Source organism: Macaca nemestrina, chromosome 13, assembly GCF_043159975.1.
Source record: "Macaca nemestrina isolate mMacNem1 chromosome 13, mMacNem.hap1, whole genome shotgun sequence".
NCBI classification, from domain to species: Eukaryota; Metazoa; Chordata; class Mammalia; order Primates; family Cercopithecidae; genus Macaca; species Macaca nemestrina.
The window spans coordinates 120,706,167-120,719,988 of record NC_092137.1 but is presented as its reverse complement, the minus strand read 5'-3'; the positions used below and the strand labels follow the sequence as shown (position 1 = coordinate 120,719,988).

General features: G+C 34.2%; 1 protein-coding gene across 3 annotated transcripts in view; it reads left to right on the top strand.

The window, feature by feature from the left end:
- The window catches only part of LOC105490064 (von Willebrand factor A domain containing 3B), a 248,703-nt gene that overhangs the window by 15,099 nt on the left and 219,782 nt on the right, over positions 1 to 13,822 (top strand). For all 3 annotated transcript variants that reach the window (XR_011612122.1, XM_071077305.1, XM_071077304.1), the window contains exon 3: positions 12,392 to 12,486. Coding sequence is in view for 2 of the 3 variants with exons in the window: in XM_071077305.1 (XP_070933406.1) it covers positions 12,392 to 12,486 (95 nt within the window). In the remaining variant the exon portion in view is untranslated. The remainder of the gene's footprint in view (positions 1 to 12,391; positions 12,487 to 13,822) is intronic.

The window sequence follows — 13,822 nt, the reverse complement described above, 5'->3', positions numbered from 1 at the left end:
ATTGATCATAATATGCCCTTGATAGCCTTTTAATGCATGTAGGATCTGTAGTGATGTCACCTCTTGCATTCTTTTTTAATGCCTATAGGATTCTTTCTTAATACCTGTAGGATCTGTAGTGATGTTACCTCTTTCATTCCTGATATTGATAATTTGTGTTTCCTCTCATTTTTTTCTTGCTAAGTCTTGTTAGCAGTATATAATAACCTTTTCAAGGAAACAAATTTTTAGTTTGTTGGTTTTTAAAATTCTTTGTCTTCTATTTCATTGGTATCTGATTTAATCATCATTATTTCTTTCTTTCTGCTTGCTTTGGCTTGATTTGCATTCCTTTTTCCTGCTTTTAAAGATATAAATTTAAGTAATTATTTTTAAACCTTTCTTCCCAATATAACCATTTAAAATTATAAGTATTCCTCTAAGCATTGTTTTAGATGAATGCCACAAATCTCAATCAGTAGTGTTTTGCTATTAATATTATTGCTTTGAAGTTTTTCCCCTGTGATTTTTTTTCTTTAATACACTTTAAAAAATGTGTTGTTTAATTTCCAGTTATTTTAGGACTTTTAAAAGTACTTGTTTTTGTTGGATTTCTAATTTAATTACATTGAGGTCAGAGAATATAGTCTGTAGGATTTTGATCTTTTGAAATTTACTAAGATTTGTTCATGGCCAGAATCTATCTTGGCAATCATTGCATGCGCACTTGAAAAGAGTGTGCATTCCACAGTTGTTAGGTAGTATTTATAAATGTTAATTAGATCAAGATGGTTGAAAGTCTTGGGAGAAAAATTATATATATTTAGTCCTTTTTTTGTCTACTGGATTTGTTCATTTATCCCTTAGTTCTGTAAGTTTTGTTTATGTATTTTGAAGTTCCAAATGCATACACATTTAGGATTGTTATGTTATTCTAAGGACTTGACAAATTTTAATAATTCTGATATGTCATATTTATCTCAGATAATTAGTCATTGTTTTGGTGTTTACTTTGATATTAATATAGCCACTGTAGCTTTCTTGTTCTTAAGTTTTACATGGTGTATGTGTTTATAATCTTCAATGATAAATATCTTTAGTTTATATATTAAAGATAGCTTCTCATAGACAGCATACAGTTGGAGTTTGTGTTTTTAAGGCAGTTGCATATGTCTTTTAATTAATTCAACCAATTAATTAAATCAGTTAGTGTCTTTATCCATTTGTGTTGCTATAAAGGCATGCCTGAGGTTGGGTAATTTCTGAAGAAAAGAGGTTTATTTGGTTGATGGTTCTTCAGGTATACAAGAAGCATAGTACCAGCATCTGCATCTGGTGAGGGCCTCAGGAAGCTTCCACTCGTGAGAGAAGACAAAGGAGAGCTGGTGTGTGCAGATCACATGTCAAGAGAGGAGGCAGAAGAGAGAGCGGAAGAGGGACCAGGCTTTTTTCAACAACCAGTTCTCATGAGAACTAAGAGTGAGAACTCACTCATTCCCATGAGAATGTCACCAAGCCATTCATGAGGGATCTGTCCCCATGATCCAAACACTTCCCATTAGGCTTCACGTCCAACATTGGGGATCAAATTTCAACACTAGGTTTAGAGGTCAAATGTCCAAACTATAGCAACTAGTGTTTGATTCTATGCATTTAATGTAATGATTGATATATTTAAATGTAGGTCTACCATGTTACTATTTGCTTTCTATTTGTCCAGTCTTTTTCTTTCATCTGTGTTTCTCCTTTTGGCCTTCTTTGGTGCTAAATGAATATTTTTTAGTGTTTCATTTAATGCAATCTTTATTTTTCATTTAATTTGCTTTCCTTGTTACATCCTTAACTTGTTACAGTCTACTAAAAGTAGATTTCATATGACTTCATGTAAAATGTTAGAAGTTTTCAACAGTTATACCTCCCCTTACTCCTCACTCCTGTCCTTGGTGTTACTGTTTTAATCTAGTTTATTTCTACATATATTATAAATCTCACAATTCAGAGTCATAATTTTTGCTTTTAAAAGTCATCTGTTTTTTAAAGAAACTGAGAAGAAAAACTATACACTGCTAAGATCCACATGTTTACTGCTTACAATATTCTTCCTTCTTGTAGAATTTGAGGTTTCAACTGATGTTATTTCCTGAATAATTTCTTTTAAGCATTTCTTATAGTGGAGGTCTACTGGTGACAGCTTTTTTCAGTTTTCGTTTATCTGAAATTATCTTTATTTCACCTTCACATTTATTTATTTGCTCATTCATTCATTCATTCGTTTATCCATTTGTACATCCATACTTTATATTCTGAAGTAATTGTAAAGTGTAAAGATCTCATGTACCTTTCACCCAGTTTTCCCAATGGTCATATCTTGTAAAATAATAGTATAATATCAAAATGAGGAATTTGACACTTATACAATGTGTCTGCAAGTCTATATAATTTTATCACTTATGTAGATTTCTGTAACCATCACTACAATCGAGAGAGAACTGTTTATCACCACAAAGATCTTCCTATGTTACTCCCTCCTATGTTTTTTTCTAAATGTTTCATAATTTTACATTTAGGCTGTGATCTATTTTGAATTAGTTTCTGTATAAGGTTCATGTTTTTTTTGTAATCTCAGCACTTTGGGAGGCTGAGGTGGGAGGATTGCTTAAGCCCAGGGGATCGAGGCTGCAGTGAGCTATGATCACAGCACTTCACTCCAGCCTAGGTGATAGAGTGAGACTCTATCTCTTAAAACACACACACACACACACACAAAAGCAAACGGTTCATTTTTTTTTTTTTTTTACTATGGATGTTCAGTTGCTCTAGCATATTTTACTTAAGTGACTATCCTTCCTACTTTGAATTGCTTTTGGATTTTTGTTAAAAGTTGGTTGTGCCTATACTTCCAGGTTCTCTATTTTGTTCTATTCATCTGTGTTTCTCTGTTAATATCACACAGATTACTATAACTACAGAATTTCTTGAAATTGGGCAGGGTGAGTCTCCTACTTTATTTATTTTTTTTCAAAATTGTTTTAGCTACTCTAGTTCATTTGCCTTTCCAAATAAATTTTAGAATAACTGTGTTCATGTCTACAAAAATATTGCTATGATATTGATAGGAGTTGCATTAAACCTGTATATTAATTAAAGGAGAATTGATATCTTTACTATGCTGACAAAAATGCTGAGTCTTTCAGTTCACAAATATGAAATATCTTTCCATTTATTTACGTATTTTTAATTTCTTTCCTCAGCTGTCTTAAAATTTTCAGTATATGCGTCCTGCACATGTTTTGTTAGATTTATACCTAAGTATTTTATTTTTTTAGGAGTTGTAAATGGAATCGTATTTTAAATTTTGGTTTCCACATGTTCATTCCTAGTATATAGAAATATGACTGACTTTTGCATGTTAACCTTCTATCTTGTGATCTTGCCAAACTCACTTATTCCTTCTAACGGTTTTTTTGTGTGTGTGTGTCTTTTTTTTTTTTTTTTTGTAGATTCCAGAAGATTTCTAAGTAGACTATCATGTCATCTGCAAAGAGGAAAAGTCTTATTTCTTTCTGATCTATTTGTCTTGTGTTTTCTTTTCTTGCTCTGTTACGCTGGCTAGAACTTCCAGCACTATGTTGAATAGCAACGGTAAGAGTGGATGTTCTTGCACTGAAAACTTTCAGTCATTCACCACTAAGTATGATGTTAACTATAGGTTTTCTATAGATTTTTAAAAATTACATTGTGGAAGATCCCTGATATTCCTAGTAATCTGAGGATTTTTGTTATTAATGGGGGGTGAATTTTGTCAATTTTTTTCTCCATCAATTGATAGCATCCTATGATATTTCTTTGTTAGCCTGTTACTTTAATGGATTATATTAATTTTTTTAATCCAGCCTTGCATCCCCAGAATAAACTAGAGCATGTTTTAGAAGTCTTTTTATATTATACATTGCAGAATTCAATTTGCAAATATTGTGTTACAAATTTTTGCATCTGTATTCTTGAAGAATGTTGGTCTGTGGTTTTCTCTTTTTTAAATAATGGTTTTGTCTGGTTTTGGTATGACAGTAAGACTAGCTTCATAAAATGAGTTGGGACGTATTCCTTCCTCTTCTATTCTCTAGAAGATGTTTTGTAGAATTACTATTTTTTGTTTTTTGTTGAAATAACAGGATACAGTGTAGAATTAATATTAATTATTCTTTAAATGTTTGGTAAAATTCTCCAGTGAACTCATTCAGGCCTGGAGATTCCTTTTTGAAGAAGTTTTAAGTCAAGAATTTAATTTTCTTGAATAGATATTGGACTAGTCAAATTATTTTATATTGTATGAGTTGTGGTAGTTTGTTTTCTAAGGATTTAATTGATTTCATCCAAGTTGTCTAATTTGTGAACAGTTGTTTGTAGTATTCCCTTTTTATTATTTTGATGTCTACTGCGTCTTTTGTGGTATTTCCTATTTTATTCTTGATATTTGTAATTTATACCTTCTCTCTTTTTATCTTTGTCAGTCTTGCTAGAAGGTTGTCAATTTATTGATCTTTAAAAATTACCAGCTTTTTTGTTTGATTTTCTCTATTGTTTTTCTGTTTTCAATTTCATTGATTTCTACTTTGATCTTTATTATTTATTTCCTTTTGCTTGTTTGAGTTTATTTTGCTTTTCTTTTTTCTAGTTTCTTCAGTTGAAAGCTTCAATTATTGGTTTGAGATTTTATGTTTTGTTACATAAGCATTTAGTGCTGCAAATTTCCCTCCAGTCAGTGCTTTAGCAATGTCTCACAAATTTTTATATGTTGTATTATTATTTCCACTTAAAGTCTTTTATTTTTATCAAGACGTCCTCTTTGACTTATGGAATTTTTAGATGCATATTGTTTAGTTTCTAAATATTTGTAGATTTTCCTGTTATCTTTTTATTTATTTTTGATTTCTAGTTTGTTTCCATCTTGGACAGAGCACATACTTGTTTGGTTTCAGTTCTTGTGAATTTTTTAGGATGTTTTATAGCCAAATATGTGCTTTGTTTTGTACATGTTTCATGAATACTTGAAAAGAATGTGCATTCTGCTGTTGTTTTATAGAGCTTTCTATAAATGTGAGTTAGATCCTGTTCATTGATGGTATTGAGTATCCTTCCTGATTTTCTTCTTGTTGTTCTATCAATTGTTGAGAAAGCAGTATTGAAGTTTCCAACTATAATTGTGGATTTGTCTATTTCTTCTTTCAGTTATTCTGTTTTTTGCTACAAATATTTTGCAGTTCTATTGGGTGATACATACACATTTAGGATTGCTATGTCTTTCTGGTGGTGGATTGACACCTTTATCATTATATAATGTCCTGCTTTGTCCCCAGTAACATTCTTTGCTATGAAGTTTATTTTTCTTTTTTTTTTTTTTTTTTTTTTTTTGAGACGGAGTCTCGCTCTGTCGCCCAGTCTGGAGTGCAGTGGCTGGATCTCAGCTCACTGCAAGCTCTGCCTCCCGGGTTTACGCCATTCTCCTGCCTCAGCCTCCCGAGTAGCTGGGACTACAGGCACCCACCACCTCGCCCAGCTAGTTTTTTTGTACTTTTTAGTAGAGACAGGGTTTCACCGTGTTAGCCAGGATGGTCTCGATCTCCTGACCTCATGATCCGCCCGTCTCGGCCTCCCAAAGCGCTGGGATTACAGGCTTGAGCCACCGTGCCCAGCCTGAAGTTTATTTTTCTAATATAGCCAATCCTATTTTCTTTTTATTAATATTTGTATGGCCTATCTTTTTCCATCCTTTTACTTTTAACTTATGTATATAATTATATTTGAAGCAAATTTCTTGTAGACAATATATTGTTGAGTCCTTTTTTAAAAAATCCTCTTTGCCAATCTCTATCTTTTACTTGGTCTGTTAGACCATTTACAATTAATGTGATTATTGATATGTTAGAGCTTGTTGACCATTTTAGTTGTTTTTTTTTTCTCTGTTTTTGGCTTGTCTGTTTTTTTTCCTGCCTGCTTTTGGGTTACTTAAACAGTTTTTAGTATTCTATTCTTATTTATCTATAATGTTTTCTATTGTATATCTTCATATGGCTTTTTTAGTGATTATGCTAAGTGTTACATTATGAATACATAAATTATCAAAATCTACTGATGTCAACATTTTACCAGTTTGAGTGATGAGCAAAAACCTTTTTTTCCCTTTACAGCCCTTTGCCCTTCCCATTTATAATAAAATGTATTATTTTATCTTCTTACATTGAGAATTACATTAGACTGTGCTAGAATTTTGATTCAACAATCAAACATCATTTGTGACACTCAAAAGGAGAAGGAATGTCCATTTTATTTGCCCATAGTTTTGCTTACTGTGTTCTTCTTTCCTGATCGTCCAAGGTTCCTTCTTTTGTTATTTTCTTTCTGCTTAGAGAAGTTCTTTTATTCTTTAAGAGTAGCTCTGCTAGCCACAAATTCCTTTAGTTTCTTTGTCTGAGAATGTCTTTATTTCTACTTTATTCCTGAAGAAGAATTTCACCAGATATAAGATTTAGGGTTGATAGTTCTTTTTTCTTTTAGCACTTAAAAAATACTGTGCCAGTTCTTTCTGGTCTCTATGGTTTCTGATGAGAAAACCACTATCATTAGAATTGATTTTTCCCTATTGATAATGTGCTTTACATATTTTTTTGTTTGTCTTTTGTTTTCAGATGTTTGAGTGTGATGTGCCTTGGTGTTAATTTATTTTCATTTATTCTCTTTGAATTTCAGTCAGATTCTTGAATCTGTTGCTTTATGTTTTTTGTTTTTGCCAAATTTGGAGAATTTTCAATGCTTATGTCTTTGTGTCTTTTTTTTCCCCCATCCTCTTTCTTTTCTCCTTCTGGCACTCCAATAATATGAACATTAGATCTTTTAAAAAAATAATCCTACATATCTGTAAGGCTCTGTTCAGATTTTTCAGGCTATTTTCTCCCTCTTGTCTAGATTGGTTAATTTTTATTGTTCTCCAAGCTTACTCATTCTTTCTTTTTCATTTTGCTGTTGAGTTCATCCATTGAGTTTTTTATTTTGATTACTCTATTTTTTGCTCTAATATTTCCATTTTATTCTTCCTGATATCTTCTATTTCTTTACTGAGACTTCCTATGTTTTCATTCATTTTAAGAATGTTTGTAATTGCTGTTAAGTATTTTTATGGTTGTTGCTTTAAAATCCTTGTTAGGTCATTCTATGACATCTCTCATCTTGGTGTTGATATTGTCAGTTGTCTTTTTTATAATCTTCCTGGGTTTTTGAATGATGAATGACTTTTTTATTGAAACTGGGACATTTCTAAAATTTTATTTGTATTTTTAGATTTAGGTATACAGGTGCAGTTGTGTTATGGGCTTTTAGTGGATCCATCATCCAAATAGTGCACATTGTACCCAATAAGCAGTATTTCATCCTTCACCCTTGATACAGTCTAGCTGTGTGTCTACCCAGATCTCATCTTGAATTGTAACTCCCACAATTCCCATGTTTGTGGGAGGCACCCAGTGGGAGGTAATTGAATCATGGAGGCAGGTCTTTCTCATGCTGTTTTTGCAATAGTGAATAAGTCTCACAAGATCTGATGGTTTTAAGAAGAGGAATTCCTTTGCACAAACTCTCTTTGCGTGCTGCCATCCATGTAAGACGTGACTTGCTCTTCCTTGCCTTCCGCCATGATTGTGAGGGCTCCCCAGCCACGTGGAACTGTAGGTCCATTAAACCTCTTTCTTTTGTAAATTGCTTGGATTTGGTGTGTCTTTATCAACAGTGTGAAAACGGGCTAATACAACCCCTGCTTCCCCCTCCTTTTGGATTCTCCAGTGTCTATTTTTCTCTGCATGTCTGTGTGTTTACATGCCACTTAAAAGTGAGAAGATGTGGTTTTTCACTTTGTTTCTGAGTTATTTCATTAAAAATAATGGCCTCCAGTTCCATATATGTTGCTGTAAAAGACACGATTTTATCTTTTGAAATGGATGAGTAGTATTTCACAGTCTATACACACCATGTGGTCTATATATATATATATATATAAAAAATAGAAAAAAAAAATATATATATATAGACCACATTTTAAAAATAGTGCTACAATAAACACATAAGGTGGGTGTCTTTTTGATAAAATAATTTCTTTTCCATTGGGTAGATAACCAATAGTGGGATCAAAGGGTAGTTCTATTTTAGTTCTTAAAGAAGTCTCCATCCTGTTTTCCATAGAGGTTGTACTAATTTACATTCCCACCAACAGTGTGTAAGCATTCCCTTTTCTCCACAATCTCACCAACATCTGTAAATTTTTGACTTTTTAATAGTAGCCATTGTGACTGGTGTGAAATGATATCTCATTGTGGTTTTGATTTGCATTTCTCTGATGATTAGTAATGTTGGGCATTTTTTCTTGTTTCTTGTTTCTTATCCACTTACGTGTCTTCTTTTGAGAAGTGTCTATTCATGTCTCTTGCCCATTTTTAAATGGGGTTATTTGTTTTTTTGCTTGCTGAATAGTTTAACTTCCTTATAGATTCTGGATATTCTTTGTTGGATGCATAGTTTGCACATATTTTCAATAAATATTTGCAAATATTTTCTCTGACTCTATAAATTGTTTACTCTGTTGATAGTTTCTTTTGCTGAGCAGAAGCTCTTTAATTAAGTCCTACTTATCAATTTTTGTTTTTGTTGCAATTGCTGTTGAGGACTTAGTTATAAATTATTTGCCAAGGCCTACGTCCAGAATAATATTTCTTAGATTTTCTTCTAGGATTAAATTAGGATCTTAGGTTTAAATTTTTAATCCATCTTCAATTAATTTTTGTATATAGTGAAAGGTAGGGGTCCAGTTTCATTCTTCTGCATATAGCTAGCCAGCTATTTTAGAGCTATTTATTGAGTAGGGAGTCCTTTCCTCATTGCTTATTTTTGTCAGCTTTGTTGAAGATCATATGACTGTAGTTGTGTGGCTTTATTTTTGGTTCTGTATTCTGTTCCATTGGTCTGTATGTCTGCGGGGGGTGTGTGTGTGCGTGTGTGTGTGTGTGTGTGTGTGTGTGTGTGTTTACCAGTACCTTGCTGTGTTGGTTACTGTGTCCTTGTAGAATAGTTTGAAGTCATTACCTTCATTCTTGAAGAACACTTTGCTGGTTTTATAATTATTGGTTGAAGTTTTTTTTTCTGACCTTTAAACATGTCAAGCCATTGTTTTCTGATTTCCACCTTTTCATCTGAGAAATCAGACATAATCCATAACATTTTCCCTCTATATGATGTATATAATGTATCTTTTTTTCTATGACTGCTTTTAAGATTTTTCCTCTTTATTCTTGGTTTTCAGCTATTGTGTTATTATTTGTAGTAGGATATGCCTTCTTTTGGTTTTCTTTGTACATATATTGCATTGGATTTATCGAGCTTCTTGGATCTGTAGGTTTGTTTTTAATCAAATCTTGGAAATTTTCAACTATTATTTCTTCTAATCTATTTTTACATCCTATCTGTTCTCTCTTTTTCTTCTGAGACTCAAATTATAGTTTGCTAAGCATCTTGATATTGTCCCACAGGTCACTGAAACTCTTGTTCATTTTGTCAATATTTTTTTTCTCTTTGTTTATCAGATTGAGTAATTTCTCTTGACAGATTTTCTAGGTTACTAACACTTTATTCTGGTACCTCCAATCTGCTGTGAAGCCCATACAAATACTGTACTTTTTGTTCTAAAATTTTCCTTCTTTTCAATTTCTATACTAAGATACCCATTTGTTCACTTATTAGGATCACAATTTTCTTTCCCTTCAACATTTTATATATATATATATATATATATAAATACAATGTTTACAGTATACTTAAAATATATTGAGGCCTTTTTCTTGTAATTTCAACATCTGGTCCATTTCAGGGTAGGTTTTATTGATTGCTTTTTCTTTTGACTATTGGTCACATTTTTCTCTTTATATATCTGATTATTTTTTGTTTTATGCTGGACAATGTGGATGGTTGTAGGGACTTTGGGTTGTATAGTTTTCCTTTGGTATATGCAAAAGATTGGTTCCAGGACCCCCTGTGTATACCAAATCCATGCATACTCAGTTCCTGCAGTTGGCTCTTCACAATATATGAAAAGTTGGCCCTCTGTATGAGTGGGTTTCACATTCTACTGATACTGTATTTTTATCCATATTTGGTTGAAAAAAAATCTGCATATAAGTAGACCCGTGCAGTTCAAAACTATGTTATTCAAGGATCAACTGTATAATCCTTCTTCTAGGAGAACTGATTTTTATTCGTACAAAAATTGATATGTGTATATTATTTATAACAGCTTTATTGAGCTATAATTTACCTACCTACAATTCAGTGGTTTTAGTGTATTCACGGATATGCGCAACTATTTAGAATGTTTTTATCACCTCAAAAAGAAACTCTGTACTTCTTAGCTCTACACTTTCCTACCCCTAAATTGTCTCTATAGATTTGCTTGTTCTGAGCATTTCATTTAAATGGAATTTATAAAATGTGGTCTTTTGTGACTGGTTTCTTTTACTTAGCTTAATGTTTTTAAGGTTCATCCACGTTGTAACCAGCACCAATACTTTATTCCTTTTTGCAGCCGTATGTATTCCATTGTATGGATGTACCATGATTTTCTTATCCATTTATCAGTTGATAGATGGAGAGCTGATTTTCATTCTAGTAGGCAGTTAAGTTGGCTGGACTCAAACTCCAAACTCTCTCTCTTTCCTGCTAAATATATACAAATCTCACCTCAAAAATGTCCTCCTTTTCAGGATGATTGTGATTCCAGTTTCTGCATGTTCTAGATTGCTCTCTAATGCCTACAAATAGCTCCTTTTATATTTTGTCCAGAATTTATAATATTTTTCTGTGTGAAGGTTAGCCAATACAATCTACTCCACTGTTATTGGATGCAGAACTCACAATGCCTTGCATTTAATTCCCAATACAGCTTATGAAGCCTTCCATAGACTTATTTCCTTCAAGCCTCAAAAAACAGCTTCCTCTCCCACCTCCAGATAAATGTCTTAGGTAAACAGAGAATGCTAGTGATATTTACTCACTTCATCAATGTCAGCTAAGAAAGTGAATCTTGGAAACACAAATTTTAGAGCTGGAGAGGTCTATTGAGTGAGATTATTGCTGATGGAATTCAAGTGTCTATTCTTTACTCTTTACTCCTTACTATTGTGAAGGTTGCACTTCAAGACTTGAAATCAGCCCTTGTGATTGGGGAGCAAGCCTGGCCAGGTTGTCTATAAAATTCAGCCTTGGTCTTTTTAGATTTCCAGAGGAGGCTGTTATCCTGCCTCCCTAGTAAGGCAGAGGGAAGGAAGTACCGGCACCACAAGTACCACCATTCTGTCTCCTACCTTTGGGACTTAAAAACAATAATTAAAATTACAATAAAATAATCATCAGATTAAAAACATCTCTGTGAAGTCTTACCTCATCTTCTGTCCTGCCAAATCCTAGTCAGTCTTTGAAGCCTCTCCGTAGCCTTCTGAGAGTTCCATGAAGGAGTAGGACTATGTTGTAGGTAACAATTGTATTCCCATCCTGTAAACATGCCTAGTACATGGTAGGCACCCAATAAGGGTTTATGCAACAGATATTTGAACAGCTGAGCATATGATCTGATGAGAAGAAAATCTTGTAGTTCTGACATTCTGTATGGCAATTCTGAATCTATTACTGGCTGGCTTTATTTCAGTGATTTAATTCTGACCCTCCAGTTGAGAGTACAGTAGGAAATATCTAAGTGAAATTTTAAAAACCCTGAAAACTAAGTCCAAGTCATGAATAACTTTCAGGAATTAAAATAATTTCTATGTTGCTTTTTTTTTTTTTTTTAAACCTCTGCTGTAATTATTCTGGACCAAAGTACAAGGACGCTAGGACACAAATCTATTCTTCCTGTTTATTCATGCATTAAAAGATTAAAATGCTGTTCTCACTCATAGGTGGGAATTGAACAATGAGAACACTTGGACACAGGATGGGGAACATCACACACCAGGGCCTGTCGGGGGGTGGGGGGCTCGGGGAGGGTTAGCATTAGGAGATATACATAATGTAAATGACGAGTTAATGGGTGCAGCACACCAACATGGCACATGTATACATATGTAACAAACCTGCACGTTGTGCACATGTACCCTAGAACTTAAAGTATAATAATAATAAAAAGATTACAATGCCATAGACAGTTATGTTTATCACAGCACCTAGAAATACTTCATGATTTAGAACAGAATAGAAAGCATCACAGATTATTGATAGCACAAGATATAATTTGAATGGTGTCAGAGAAAAACATTTCAAAATAAAAATAAGAAGGTTCACTCATGTACTACTGTTTTGATTGTTTTTCTTTATAAAAATGCAGATTATGTGGCGTCTCTGGGGAGACTTGTGGCTTCTCGGTATGCTGATGGTCTGTTTCCACAGTTCTACAGAGCAGAAGATGGCAGAGTATACAATGTAAGTCAGAGTTCCCTCAATGCACAGTCCTGTGACATGGTGCTGACATCACATCGAGGAGTGCGGGGTGGAGAGAGACTTGTGCTACTTGGCAGTGATGCAGCTGAGCCAAGCCCTTATTAGGCCGGGGGTTTTCTTTTGGCATTGGTAGGGTGATAAAAGTCATGGCCGAGGAAGGAAGTTTTTGATCCATTAGAAATTAGTGCAGAAAGCTCATGATGAGAGATAAAAACCTTTGCACATTACCACTTTGTTTTGCTTTGAAAACAAAGGGAAAAAATATGACAGAGATGATCTGAAAGCCAAGAGCCAACTGCCATTATCTGAGAGAAGCATTAGGAATAGGGGCAGCATTTGCAGATAGGAGAATGAGCACCACCTCTGACCAGAGTCCTTTACTCCCAGCAGTTCAGCACCTGAGTCTCATGTCTCCTACATGTCAGGCCCTGTGCAGACCCTGGCCAACCACATGGAGCTCAAAGTCTGTTGGAGACACATGTCCCATCACGTCCATTTATGGGTATTTGTTCATGTCCATGTACATCCATGTACCACCTGGACTACTGTTTCCTAATATTTAGAAAACTTAAATTACTTTTTTTTGGTACTTTTTTTTTTTTTGAGAAAATTTTTGTAGACCCTATCCTCGAATATGTCTTCCAGTTGTTTACCCTCCTTCTCTTTCAGGAATGCCTGAAAAAGTTTGGTCTCTTTACATAATCTCTCATGTCTCAGAGGTTTCCTTCATTTTTTAAAATTCTTTTTTTCTTTTGAGACACGTTCTTGTTCTATCACCGAGGCTGGAGTGCAGTGGTGTGATTATGGCTCACTGCAGCCTTGACCTCCGAGGTCCAAGCAATCCTCCCACCTCAAGCCCCCAAGTAGTTGGGGCCACAGGCGTGTGTCACCGCACCCAGCTGATTTTTGTATTTTTTGCAGACAGGGTCTCGCCATGTTGCCCAGGTTGGTCTTGAACTCCTAAGCTCAAGCAATCCGCCTGCCTGGGCCTCCCACCTGCCTTGGCCTCGACCTCATGCCTCAGATTACAGGTGTAAGGCACCATGCCTGGCCCCTTTTCTTTACTTTTGTCTGCCTACATTGATTCAAAGGAGTGGTTCTTCAACTTTGAAGTTCTTTCCCCAGCTCGGTCTATTTTGTTGTTAATGATTTTAATGGTATTATGATATTTCTGTAGTGAATTGTTCAGTTCCAAAAGTTCAGTTTGGTTCTTTCTTAATATGGCGATGTCATCCAGTTCTTGGATCATTTTACTGTTTTCCTTGGATTGGGTTTCCACCTTCTCCTGTATCTTTATGAGCTTTCTTGACATCCAGAT